Source organism: Acanthochromis polyacanthus, chromosome 14, assembly GCF_021347895.1.
Source record: "Acanthochromis polyacanthus isolate Apoly-LR-REF ecotype Palm Island chromosome 14, KAUST_Apoly_ChrSc, whole genome shotgun sequence".
Taxonomy (NCBI): Eukaryota; Metazoa; Chordata; class Actinopteri; family Pomacentridae; genus Acanthochromis; species Acanthochromis polyacanthus.
The window spans coordinates 35,247,216-35,261,914 of record NC_067126.1 but is presented as its reverse complement, the minus strand read 5'-3'; the positions used below and the strand labels follow the sequence as shown (position 1 = coordinate 35,261,914).

Sequence of the window (14,699 nt, the reverse complement as noted above, 5' to 3'; positions counted from 1 at the left end):
CATTTATATTCTTATCTGTGACGCATTCTCCACTAATATGTGGATAGATTTTCTTGATCATCTTTAAAACTCTAATCAGAATCTCAGTAAGCTAAAAACCAAACCTGTCCTTTAACCTTCTGTGGTACCAGCATCAGGGTAGATCGCCCTGAAGAACAGTGTCTCTTTTCTTGTAAAGAATATCTAGCTTTATTTATTAACGTAAGAAGAATATTTCCCCATTTAGAAAACTAAACAAATTCAGTGCTTATTATTACTATTATAACAATAATAATCATCATAATAATAATCGGAATAATAATAAATGTAATTGTAAAGCTTATTCACAAGCACTTTCCTCATGGGTATCAATAAAATAGGTTTGGATTTTGATGTTGAGATTAAATTCATTTTTAAATTTGGATTTTACTTTAACTGCAACATAAATGTTAGAATGAGAATTAACTTTTACTTCCTTAAAAACATGTTGTTTTTTTCCTGAACTATTGCAAAACTATCCATACGATGTCATATTAACAAAAAGAAAAATGTGTCTCTTTATTAAATAAGTCTCAGGCTTATTACCTACGAACTATTTATTGGTTTTTAGCATTTTATTTTTAGGTATTTTATGTGGCATTGTTTGTTATGCTCTCTGTTTTGTTATTGTTTTACTTTCTTCTGTACTGCTGCTGTTTTTTAGATGTTGACAGTGCACTTTGAGCTCTTGCACCTTTTTTTCCAATGTGGTTTTATACTGCAAATGGCAAATAAACTTGAACTTGAACTTGAACTTGAACTCCACACCTCTTCTTCTGATTTCCTCACACCAATAAAAATGTCGACCCTCATCCTAGAAAGAAACTCTACTGAAATCTGCATCTCATGCTTTACTCCTGGTACGAATAACTGCCCATTGTGTCCAAAGTTCTGTAGGTGTATGAAAATGTGGACTGATTTACTCACTAAATATTAAATATATATTAGTCTCTGTTGGATTTTCAAATGGATCTAAACCTAAGAGGGCAGGAGCTGATTATTAGAAGTGCTGAAGCTTCATTTCAGTCCAAAAAGACTTTAAGTTTCTGTTCCATCCAGGCACACATTTATAAAACGTGTGCATAAATCTAATCTGTAATCTTCAACCAAACATGTAAAACTTTGTCTCAGGATCTGATGAGTTTTCCAGACTGGAAGAAATCCATCCTGCCACTCTGCATGAGGATTGGCCGGTGATGACATCACCTCTGCAGGGCTGCAGGGAGACTTTGCCATGACAACCGGTGAGCAGTATTATTGGATTTCCCCTGTTCAGACTCTAGGTGGACCACACAGACAGACAGACTCACACCTGTTTAAATGCTCAGACTGCGAGGAGAAGGTTTCAGAATCTGAGCTGCAACAAGAAGTTTCCTCAGAGAGTTGCGGAGAAAAAACACCGACAAAGTTCCTGAGAAAATTTTAGGATTTATTAACATATGCAGACGTTAGTTTAAAGACAGTAATGGTCATAAAACCAGTGGGTGTGGATGTCCTGTATTCTAAGTCCATCTCTAACCTCAGAGTTCAGCACAAGAGGGCAGCACTGGACTGGAATACAAGATAAAGCAAATTAATAAAGTAATCTTTACTGGAGTCTGACAGGATGTTCAGAGGAATTACTGGAGAACTTCATCTTCCTTCTCATGAAGTCTTCAGTTAAATGTTAAAATTCACTAATTCACTGTCTGCTCCTATAAATATTACAACCTAACGGTGAAGGAAAATTTACTCTCTTTCCCTTCATTGAGGTACTTCCTTATAGTTATTTGTAGAGCTTATAGGTCACCGTAACCCTCCTGTTGTCCTCATATTGTTTCTTTGTTTGAAAAAATGCAAAAATTCAGCAAAAAATTCCCCCAAATTTCTGAAAATTTGCAAAACCTTCCGGAAGAAAATTACAATAATTCCTTCAAAGTTTCCCTTAAAAGTTAGCAAGAAAATTCTTGTAAATATTTTCAAAAAAGGAGTAAAAATCTGGGCTGCAGCGGCGTAGTGGAAGATCCCTGGTTCGAATCCCCGGGTGGGCCTGGGATCTTTCTGCATGGAGTTTGCATGTTCTTCCTGTGCATGCGTGGGTTTTCTCCAGGTACTCCGGCTTCCTCCCACAGTCCAAAAACATGCTGAGGTTAATTGGTTACTCTAAATTGCCCGTAGGTGTGAATGCGAGTGTGATTGTTTGTCTGTATATGTAGCCCTGTGACAGACTGGCAACCTGTCCAGGGTGTCCCCTGCCTTCACCCGAGTCAGCTGGGATAGGCTCCAGCACCCCCGCGACCCTAATGAGGATAAAGTGGTGTATAGAGGATGGATGGAGTAAAAATCTTCCAAAAAATATCTAAAGCAGTGGCGTTAAAAGGAAATGGGTGTTATTAAAATAAAAATAAATCAACAGAATTAAAAGTGAACTTCACGTTGACATTGATGGGCATTCCAACCAGGAACTAAGTAAAAGACCATCAATACGAAAAAACCTCTTCCTGTTCACCTCTTAAAACCCAAAAACACACCACAGTAGCACCCTAAACTAAAACTACCAATGGGTTTCCTGTTTTCCTTTATGAACAATTCACAGGTCCCTCTCTATCTCCTCACACATCCACCAACCACTGGAGCACATCTCCAAAGTTCTGCTGAAGTTCAGCTTCCCCTCAGAAGAAATGCCTCCAGATGAAGGAGCGTTTTGAGAGGCAGCTGGCATCATGATTGGATGGTACTCTGGTCTGATCCAATCCAGCTTCAGCTCCAGAGACGGCAGGCGGGACGAGTCAACGGAGGCCGGGTGGACGAAGGCATGAAGCTGAGAACAATCCAGAAAACAACAGAGGAGGAGTGCAGCGGCCCAGAGCCAGAACAAACAGAGTAGCATAGTATGTCTCTGAGAAAACATCATAGTTAGCCTTTGGTATGAAAAAACACCATCATATACATCACATATTGTACAAATAAGTCAAAGGAAAGAGACATACATTGTAGAATTGTAGTAATTGTGGACAGACTAATTTACTGATTATCAGTATTTTTGTTTTTACCGATTTACAGTAATAAATCAAAATAAACCTGACTCTACTTTGGCTCTGAACCTTTATCTAGCTATGGACGCTCTGTCTTCTGGAGTGAATTGATTGGTTATACGTCACGAATAAAACTCCTTTAACTTAACATCTGTAAACAAAACAAAAACGTATTTACAAAGTTTGTGTTCTTCTAAGTTTAACTCCAAGATTTTAAATACTTTCATTTACTGCAAATGAATATCTGATCTAAATGTCTCACTAATAATCACTATCAGCCTTAAAAACCCACAAAACACCCCTCTATACTGGACCACACTTAGTACAGGCCAGTTCCCCCTTCTATAAATCTGCTTGGAATCTTCCACTTCCTCTTTGTCAAAGTGGCCTTCTACCTGGACAGGTTTTGTTGGAGCTCATCAACAAACATTTTGGTAGGGATGGTGAAATCGAAGCTGCATGAAGCAATGAACTACTTTGACACATCTGCTTCAAGAATGACACATTGCTTCGAAGCATTTGACACAACCAGAAGAGTGACATCTGCTGGTCCTGTGTCAGAACTGCATCTAAGTGGAAAAAATGAAAAAGCCTCAAGACTGCTTGTCTCACACTGCTTTGTACTTGCAATAAATGTTTTAAAACGTTATATATGTATGTTTGTGTTTATATATGTATAGTGCGTTTCTATGAATGAATGTGTGTTGTGTATGAGTGAATCTATGCGTATGTATCTGTGTGTTATTTAATGTATGAAATGCAACTAGATATATCTAAACTAAATTCTAACTAAATGTATACTCTCCCTAACTTCTCTCAAAATGACAAATGGCAAATGCACTAGCGTGATCTCCTCCTCTCAAAAACCCACAATTTGAGGAGTGAATCAGACCCCTTTGCCTTTTAAAACCTGGACAGATTGAAATGTTCAAAGTTTGCGCGAAGCACCGCGACACGCGATGTGACGTAACGAGGCCTCGTTCTTGATCGTCACGTGATTGTGGGCGTGCTGAAGCAGGGATCGAAACACCGTCTCGGAACACTTTCGCTTCAAAAGCTCGGCACTGTGTTGAGCGTAACATCACTATACTAAACTATGACATGTTTCTGACATTTCGGATGACATACAAAACTATGACATTTTTTCCACTGTTTGGATAACACACTAAACTATGACATTTTGGACGACATACTAAACTATGACAATTTTTCCATTTTTTGGACGACATACTAACCTATGACGTTTTAGTGACATTTTGGACGACATACTAAACTATGACATTTTAGTGACATTTTGGACGACATACTAAACTATGACATTTTTTCCACATTTTGGACGACATACTAAACTATGACATTTTTGGTCAGATTTTGGATGACATACTAAACTATGACGTTTTTTTGACAACATACTAAAGTACGACAATTTTTTCAGGTGACATATGACTGAGGAGATACACAGGAAATAGTTGGTGGAAGGCATGTAGCACAGGGCCGCGAGCTAGATTCGAACCTAGGCCACTGCATCAGACACCAGCCCCCATACATGGTTTGCCTGCTTAACCCAATGAGCTATACAGGAACCTTTCTGGTCACATTCTGGATGACATACTAAACTATGACATTTTTTCCACTTTTTGGACGACATCCTAAACTATGACGTTTTTGGTCACATTTTGGACGACATACAAAACTATGACGTTTTTTCCACTTTTTGGACGACATAATAAACTATGACATTTTTGGTCAGATTTTGGATGACATACTAAACTATGACGTTTTTCTGACATTTCGGATGACATACTAAACTATGACATTTTTGGTCAGATTTTGGACCACAAACTAAACTGACATTCTTCTGACGACATACTAAATTAAGTTGTTTTTGGACACATTTTTCTTCATTTTCTTTGGCCTTTCTCAGCTTTTTTTGACAGGAGCGCTAGAGAAAGACAGATGAGTTGGGGGACAACATGCTGCAGAGTACCGCAAGAGGGAATCGAACCTGGGCCGCTGCATCAGAGACCAGAAACCATACATGGCTCGCCTGCCTAACCCATTGAGCTTTACAGGTACCCTTTTGGGTAACATTTGGGATGACATACTAAACTATGACGTTTTTTCTGCTTTTTGGACAAGATGCTAAACTATGATGTTTTTTCCACTTTTTTAATGACATATGACTGAAGAGATAGACAGGAAATTGGGGAGAGGCATGTGGCAAAGGGTCGCGAGCTGGATTCGAACCCAGGACACTGCGTCAGACATCAGCCCCCATACATGATTCGCCTGTTTAACCCAATGAGCTATACAGGTACCCTTTCTGGTCGGATGCTGGATGACAAACTAAACTATGACGTTTTTTCCACTTTTTGGACGACATACTAAACTATGACATTTTTGGTCACATTTTGGATGACATACTAAACGATGACATTTTCCTGACATTTTGGACGACATACTAAACTATGACGTTTTTCCACTTTTTGGACGACATACTAAACTATGACGTTTTTGGTCACATTCTGGACGACATACTAAACTATGACGTTTTTTCCACTTTTTGGACGACATACTAAACTATGACATTTTTGGTCACATTTTGGACGACATACTAAACTAGGACAGTTTTTTGACAACATATGAAACTATGACAATTTTTCGGGTAACATATGACTGAAGAGATAGACAGGAAGTAGGGAAATAGTTGGGTAAAGGCATGCAGCACAGGGCCGCGAGCTAGATTCGAACCCAGGCCACTGCGTCAGACACCAGCCCCTATACATGGTTCGCCCGCTTAACCCAATGAGCTATACAGGTACCTTTTTGGTCACATTCTGGACGACATACAAAACTATGACTTTTTTTCACTTTTTGGAAGACATACTAAACTATGACGTTTTTCTGACATTTTGGACGACATGCTAAACTATGACGTTTTTGGTCAGATTTTGGACGACATACTAAACTAGTGATGGTGAAATCAAAGCTGCATGAAGCAATGAACCACTTTGACACATCTGCTTCAAGAATGACACATTGCTTAAAAGCATTTGACACAACCAGAAGAGTGACATCTGCTGGTCCTGTGTCAGAACTGCATCTAAGTGGAAAAAACGAAAAAGCCTCAGGACTGCTTGTCTCACACTGCTTTGTACTTGCAATAAATGTTTTAAAACGTTATATATGTATGTTTGTGTTTATATATGTATAGTGTGTTTCTATGAATGAATGTGTGTTGTGTATGAGTGAATCTATGCGTATGTATCTGTGTGTTATTTAATGTATGAAATGCAACTAGATATATCTAAACTAAATTCTAACTAAATGTATACTCTCCCTAACTTCTCTCAAAATGACAAATGGCAAATGCACTAGCGTGATCTCCTCCTCTCAAAAACCCACAATTTGAGGAGTGAATCAGACCCCTTTGCCTTTTAAGACCTGGACAGATTGAAATGTCGCACCCCTTCAAAGTTCGCGCGAAGCACCGCGACACGCGATGTGACGTAACGAGGCCTCGTTCTCGATCGTCACGTGATTGTGGGCGTGCTGAAGCAGGGATCGAAACACCGTCTCGGAACACTTTCGCTTCAGAAGCTTGGCACTGTGTCGAGCAAACTGGCTTGAGTGTAACAGCACTACATTTTGGGTAACTGCACTTTAATATGGATGGATGACACTGAATTAGAGTCTGTTGTAATGAGACTGAGTTCAGATGTGTAGCTCTGTCATTAAATATTATTTCTCAGAATTCACAGAGAAAAGTCTGAAATGTTTGCTAGGTTAGCGTCCCACATGTTCTTTGGCTCAGCTAAAGCTAACTCTCTCCAACTTCTGGATCTCTTGAGTTGCTTGTTGTTCAAATATCTTTCTAGAGGTGCTGAAGCTCAAAAAGTCTGAGGTGTTTGTTCAAAATTAGCTCATTCTCAAGTCTGATCTGAACTGTCCTCTTTTGTTTGAACTTTCCCTAAACTGAGGAGTTAATGACAGAGCAGCACATCCAGACTCAGTCTCATTTATGTAGAGATTAAACTTCAGTGTCATTCATTGATCTTAAAGTGCAGTTTTTCAGATGTTTGTTGCTCATGCTCCTGACCAAACCAGTCCAGGTGGAAGACGATGTGAAGAGAAGCTCCAGAGGATGAATATCACACATTTATGTTGGAAATAAATGTCCTTTAATTTGACATTGTCATGCAGAAGTTGGATTTCCCTTTAATGATGTTCAAATCTTTGTTGAGTGTTTTGTTGATGTTGGTTTTCTAAATGTTTTCTGACACTCGGCCCAAAGATTAAAACGTTCTGCGGCTCACAAGCTGCAACAATTCACAGATTATCAACTATCTTTCTGACAAAACTAAGATAAAAAGTGAAAAACTGTCTGATTCCTGCATCATGAATGTAAATCTTTTTGGTTTTTGTGACAGTAAACTGAATATATTTGGGTTTGACATTTTATAAACCAAAACAAGAAATGAATTAGTGGAGGGGTAGAGGGGGGGGAGGCTGCCACCCACCTCCCCTCTTACTGTCCACCCTGACTCCACCCATGTAGTCACTTGGAAACTATGATGTCAAAGCGACGACAATTTTTTTATTTTAATCTGATCCGTAGCTCAGTGAGTTAAGGATATCCCTATGGAGCTGCTGGTTCAAGACTGGTCCCTTCTTGAATATTTTGAAAAACAAAGACAAAAAGAAAAATGCCAGTGGTTGGTCTTGAACCTACTACCTTCCACTTGACAGTCTCTCTTCTTACCCCTGAGATATTTGCTCAGATACTAATTCTTGTTTTTTTTTTGCGCATTTATCATTGATTTTTTTGTCATTTTCAAGTTTTTTTTTAACTCGAGTTTCGTCTCGACCGTTTTTCTCAGGAGGTTGGACTTCGGTCTTTGTCCTGGAAAGTTGAACCCTCAGTTCCAAGACTTTCCAAAGCCTCCAGACTTACCAAGTCCTCAGGACCTGAGCTTTCACACAGTCTGAGGGCTGAAATTTTCTAAGTCCCACAGTAGAACCCTGTTTGATTTAACTTTCAGACAATCTGAGGGCTGATATCTTCAAAGTTCCTGAGTAGTTCACTGTTGGTTTGAACCTTTAGACAGTCTGAGGACTGAAGTTTTAGAAGTTTCTCAGTAGTTCAAGTCGCCCGATACTTTTCGCTAGCTGAGCTGCTAAGCTGCCTGCCTGGCTAAATATTGGAGCTCTGTCAAAAATTCATTTCTCCATCACTCACATGCATGAAATGACATATGAAAACAGACCCCAGGTTGAAAAAAAACGAAGTTCCCCTTGAAATGACTTAAGAATATGGAACAGTGCTACTGTTTATTATTGTTCTCAGATTTACTATTAAATGTATAGAGTGCTGCTTACTCTATGTTATTGTATTTTAAAATTGACATTACTGCACAGAACATTTCAGATTATTTTACCACAGATCAAGGGTTCACATAAAAATCAACCAAAATCCAGCGAAATTCGCATGATTTTGGTTGATTTTTTTATGAATGTTCTTAAGAAACATTTTTAACATTTCTTTTTTTCCCCATCAACAAATGTTCAGAGATTTCCCAAAAATGTTGAAAATGTGGACATCAGAAGTTTCACTGTGAAAACATTTTTTCCTCACATTTTCAAACTTTAAAACGGGTCCATTCTGACCCGTTGGACGACACGAGGGTTAATCAAGTTAATCAATGAAGAAAAAAAGAAAGAAAAGCCTGCTTAGCAGCAAACAACACACTGAGTTTAGAGTTTTTATAGAAAGTGGAACATCTCACAATTAAATCTGTTTTTCTTACTAGTTTGTGGGAAACAAACCTGCAGGAGGAACAAGAGTAAATGCTAAATTTACACTCAACAGGTGACCAGAAATATCGATAGCTGTAGATCCTTTAGCTGTTTTCTAATAAATGGCTGTCCTCAAATGGCCAAAAAAAGGAATATCATGCACACAGTTTTCACTTCTGGATATTTGCAATTCACACCCATAAGGGGCAGCAACATATTTTGTTTTTTTTTTTTTACCTCCTGCACATTTAATTGGTGTTTTTAGATGAAATACTGCATTAAAAGGCTGATATATGTGAAGTAGAGTAGATGGGTTGTAAAGTAGCACAACTCGCTGCAGAACTCACAATTCAAATAAGACTAAAAGATAAAGAAAGTCCATGAATCTGATTCAGGTTAGTGTTTAAAAACTGTCCATTTTACTTCACTGTTGGCTTTTAGACTATTTTATTACCAATTTATCACCACAAAAAGATACCAGCTGATAGATGAATCAACTTATATCCTTCATATAAAATCCTCCATGAAGTCTGGACTTGTTTTTTTTTATATCACCATGATCCCTTATGAATTTTTGATGGAATATGAAATTAGCTGTAAGTCAGATTGTTGTCACTAAATCAGACTCTTTATATTTTGTGGATGTGATTCAATAATTATGTACTCAGAGTCATCCAGTAAACACTTTATAAACCTTATCCTGAATAAAACTAAGGACAGTAGTGATGTGTAGAACACCTGAAAGGGAAATGATTTTCTTTTATTGGATAGTGTTTCTGTACAGGTATGTGATTGGTCCATTACATGTTCATATGCACATTTACAGAACTTTTATCTACAGGCAGGAAAACAAAGACTCATGAATGTCTGATAAACTCCAGCTGTTCCTGTAGTTGTCCTATCAGACAGCAGGGGGCAGAGTGGAGCTGCGTTTAGTCCTGAAGTCAGAATAAGTTCTTTAACAGTAGACTAAATGTAGAATTCTTCTTCTTCATCTTCTTCTTCTTCTGCTGTCTTGTCTTCATCTCCTGGTCCACTGATGATGCTGCAGCTGTCTGACTGGTTCATGGAGACGTTGCTGGAGGAGGACCGCGTTGTTGAGCTGCTTTGGGGTCTGGACCCCCTCAGGGTGGACGGAGTGGTTCTGAGGGAGAAGCCGTTGGGAGTCCGGCCCAGAGTGGAGGACTGGTAGATGTTCTCCTGGAGGACAGGAGAGAGGGAGGATCTGAGGTCCTCTGGAGGGGCCGATAGAGGCCGAGCAGTCTGTGGAGGGTTGGACTTGGTGTAGGCCGACACCACGGTGAGGTCCACGCTCCCTCCCAGGTTTACTTGGTCCCCGGTGTCCACGTCCGTCTCCTCGGCCCCGACCAGAGCGTCCACGTTGAGGCGGAACGGCGGGACGAGGGAGGAGCTCCGGTGGAGGGAGTGGCTCCGGTAATGGGGGCTTGGGGAGGGTCCAGGAGAGGAGCAGGTGGACCTGGAGCTGGCTGAGCCCAGGTTGGGGAGGGAGAACAGGGATCCGGACCGATGGCCCCTCCACTGGGACCTCCAGCCATCAGCATGGTGCCGCTCAGACCACTGGTCTTCTGGATCATCTCCGGCCAGAGGCAGGGAGCCCTGGGAGGACTGGTGGGCTCGGGGACGGGACCGGTGGTGGTACCGGTGGTTCCTGTAGGAGGCGCCGCTGCGGCTGAAGGTGGACGGAGCCGAGGACGGATCAGGGATGGTGGAGGAGAGATGATCCTGTCTGTGTCTGAAGTGTGCAGCTTGGACCTGAACAGGAGAGAAGAAACCCAAAAACAATGAGAATATGAACCGTTTACTGAGCATTTCACTTTAGAAGACAGTCTGAGTGGGAAAAGGAGCTATAGATCTCAGCTGGTTCTACAAAAAGACAAAAAATCCCATCAACAGACCACTTTCAGGGCAGCTGGATGTTAAACAGTTCTTATTCCAGAGCTGACAGCAGATAATCAGACTGAATGTTTGGTTCCCCGTCTATTATATTAAAAATTAAGCTGAGTTGTTTTGTTAAAATTCACTGATGATGAGGCAGCTGCTTGTTTCACCTGTGACAGGTAGCTCTGATTGTTTGACAGCAGTTTTATATATCTGTGAGCTGCTGCTTCCCTTTCCATGCCCTGATGAAGATTACTTGAATTATGTTCTTTTTGTTGTATATAATTATAAAGTAACGTTGTTTTTTCTGCACCAACAAATCAGTAAAAAAAAAAAAAAAAAAAAAAAAAAAGAGGCATTTTTGTTTTTACTGATTTGTCGGTGTAGAAAAAACGTTACCTGATGAAGACTGTCAGCAGAACCACCTAGCAGCTGAATCCATTTAATCCTGGTGTCGTCCTGCGGGTCAAAATTGACCCGCTTTAAAGTTTGAAAATGTGAAAAAATAAATATATTTTCACAGTGAAACTCATGATGGAAACAAGGCAACATTAGAAGTTTTGCTGATATATATGTAATCACTTCAGATATTTTTAGATTTTTTGGGAAGATTTTTACTCATTTTTGGAAAATATTTACAACAGTTTTCTTGCCAAATTTGGGGGATTTTTTTTTTAAAAAATAAAACTTTTAAGGGAATTTTTTTTTATTCAGAAATTATTGGAATTTTCTTCCTCAAGGTTTTGCAAATTTTCAGAAATTTGGGGAATTCTTTGGCTAAATTTTTGGATTTTTTTCAGACAAGGAAACAATATTTTTGATGCCCATTAACGAGGACAACAGGAGGGTTAAAAGGATGTTCATTTAGCCCTGGTATATCTACATTTACTCCTTTCTCCTCTGCTTTTTATCCCCAGCAGACTCTGGACTCTTCTCAGTGGTAAAATCCTAGGTTAAGCTGCTGACTTTCACTCTGTTCCATTAATTGAACTCTGACAGTGAGTCAGAATGACAAACAGCTCTGGATCATCTAAATGGATTCCAGTTGTTCAGTTTTATTATTTACATGTGTGCTTTTCCTTCAGCGACAAGTCAGAAGGTCTACTGTTGGAGAAAAGGTCTAGAAGTTGGCATTAAGGTGCAGTTCTGAAAGTAAAAGAGGGTAGATCTTTAATAACAATAATAATTAATGTCAGATTTTCTGTAAAGCTCACCTGGGGTTCACCAGCAGACTGGACTAGACTCCTATCTGCACAAAGACTAATTTAAATTTTAAACTGTCCTGGTCTAATTTTCCTCTAATAATCCACTGAGAGTCCCAACACATTCAGACCCTCCTCCATTAAATCTGTTTCCTTCTCTTTCTCCTACATAGAGGGTGTATATTTCTGGTTCAGGAGCTGCCCTTTTCAGAAATAACTCCTCCTACAGTCTAATCCCTGGATTCCCTTCCTGAACCATCAGACAGAAACTGGTTGAAGTGGAACATCTTTCTCCAAACATATCTCAATGTTTCACATAAAACAGTTCTGCTTCCACTACTACAGGAGCTGCAGACTTACAGGTATCAAACTATAAAATCAACTATTTCCATGTTAATTATTGTTTGCCTGCTGTGTTTTAACTGTTTGTCTTCTTCCAGAGAATAACTCCCTGTGCACACCTTTTACCAAAGACGCTGCAACACACTAAAGGAAGAGGAACCCAAAAAGCAAAGATATGGGCCCTGTAGGTTTAAATAATGACCTTTAAAAGAGCATTTTAGAAGGAATTTCTGCTTGTTGTTGTGTCATAGAGCGCAGTCGGGCTCCCATTTTATTGTATGCTCTGTACGTTTAACTTCCCTCTCATGCAACCCGGCACTCCTCACGCCACCGACAGAGGAAAGGGGAACCAGGAAACCCCGGGGTTTATAAAGAACCTCAAACACCCCCCTGTTCACAGCTGCAGAAGTCATCAGAGGAGCCCCAGAGGATCACACCTCCATTTATGGACCAGAGGATCTCAGAAAGTCTCCCACAAATCTTCAGTCCGTTATCATCCTGAGCAGCAACGTTCCCCCGTCCTGACAGAAATGTGGAAATGTTTCTAAAACGGTTCTCTGCTTCGTCAGTTCAGCTTCTGTGCGACTTCCTGGTTTCTACAGATTCAGCTCCGTCTGATGGCTTCTCCATGTTTTGTTCTCCTGTCTGCTCCGTCATCCGGCAGACGAAGCGGAGAAGCAAGAAGTTTCCACACAGCAGCCTCAGGAGCACCGAGATGGAGGAGGAGGAGGAGGAGGCGGTTTGGAGATTTCCATATGTTCAAGTTCAACAACAATAAATATCACAAAGAGCTGAAGTGATTTACCTCCACAGACTGCAGTCAGAGTGGGAAATAAATGAGTATTTATAACCTGAAGAAACAAACGAGCCCAACTTTTAACCAGGGAGGAAATTTATCATCCTTCAGAATAATAAATGAAATAATGAGTTGACAAGATTTAGTTAACATTTGATGAATCACACCTATGATTTTTACACATGAAAACATGTTTATTTATCACATTATAATGTAATTATCATTGTTCAGTGTTTACTGAGAAAAAAACTAATAATCCTGAGATGCCAACTTAAGATTTAGGACATTTTTATTAAAATGCTGAGTTCAAATAACTGTTGATCCTCATAGAAAATCCTATTTAAACAAATGTTACACGCTACATCTTGGTTTTCTCCTCATTGTACTTTAAGTAACGTATTATTTACGTGCAGGGAGTGAAAATTACACATAAAGCACACTAAAAAATGGAATATTTTTGTGTTAACTTCAGTTTGCTGCACCTGAAAAACCGGTCTTAGACTTAATGTGCTTTATAGTCAGGCAAAGGAGTATTTTCCATAATATTTTAGGGTTTTAATCTCCAATATGCTAATATTCCATAATAAACACTGTAGGCTCTCAGTTTTATTATGTATTATAGTCAGGTAAAGTCATATTTTAGGTAATTTTTTTTGGCTTTAATCTCTAATACACAAATATTCCATAATAAACACTGAACAGTCTCAGCCTTATTATGTATCATAGTAAGGTTTAGTCATATTTTAAATATTTTAATTCCTAATATGTAATTTATTCTGGTAAAATCAAACTATAACACTGCAGGGTCTTAATCCCAATATTTAAACCTGCTAGATTAATTTGTATGTCTAATTATCATCTTTTCCACTGTAAGTAAAGTAATCCATAACACTAATAAAGCACTTTTCAAGACGCTATGCTACATGATGCTACATGTTAAGTCCTTTGGTTTGGTTACAGCTGCCGCTTTTAATGAGCTGAATCAGAAACTAAATCACAACTTTGAACGTCTCTGTGCTGCTGTGAAGTGAAATAAAAACTCCCACAACACACAGAAAAGCCCTAAAAACAGCATGAAAACATAAAACTGTGGAACCACTGATCAGGATGTTTGTATTTCCAGAGTGCAGCTCGTTAAGCAGATTGCTCGTTAAGGGGAGGGCAGTATAAACGAGCCGAGAGCCCGTTCAGTTGTTACCTGCTGCTTCTCACTAACAGAGCATAGAGGACAAGCGTTTCTGTTATTATCTGCTGCTTCTCACTGACAGGGTGGAGGAGAGAGTTTCTGTTATTTGTGAAAAGAGCTGTGGATTCCTCACTGAAAGACAAAACTCTACTAGACAAGAGGAAGATACTTTCAAACCTTGAGAAACAAAATCCTCGCACCCACGTGAAACCAGAGATTAGACAGATGAGTCACTGGACCTTTGCAGCTACAAAGGACATAAAACATGAGACACTGGCTTGTCACATTTTTAGCATAATAATAATAGTCTGACTGCAGTTATAGTTTCCATTCACCTGTACGACACTAACAGAAATGTCACATTTCAACCATCTACATGCTGTTTATTACTGTTTGTGGTTTAACTGTTTCTCTTGAGGAACTAAACTTCTAATATTCAACTGTCT

At 39.4% G+C, this 14,699-nt stretch overlaps 1 protein-coding gene across 2 annotated transcripts in view; it reads right to left on the bottom strand.

Annotated features, from left to right (window-relative positions):
• Positions 1 to 9,567: 9,567 nt before the first annotated feature.
• Positions 9,568 to 14,699, bottom strand: part of LOC110952354 (protein FAM124A) — a 35,435-nt gene continuing 30,303 nt past the window's right edge. For both annotated transcript variants that reach the window (XM_051959250.1, XM_022195867.2), the window contains exon 4: positions 9,568 to 10,601. In XM_051959250.1, the coding sequence (XP_051815210.1) occupies positions 9,798 to 10,601 (804 nt within the window). In that variant the 3' untranslated portion in view covers positions 9,568 to 9,797. The remainder of the gene's footprint in view (positions 10,602 to 14,699) is intronic.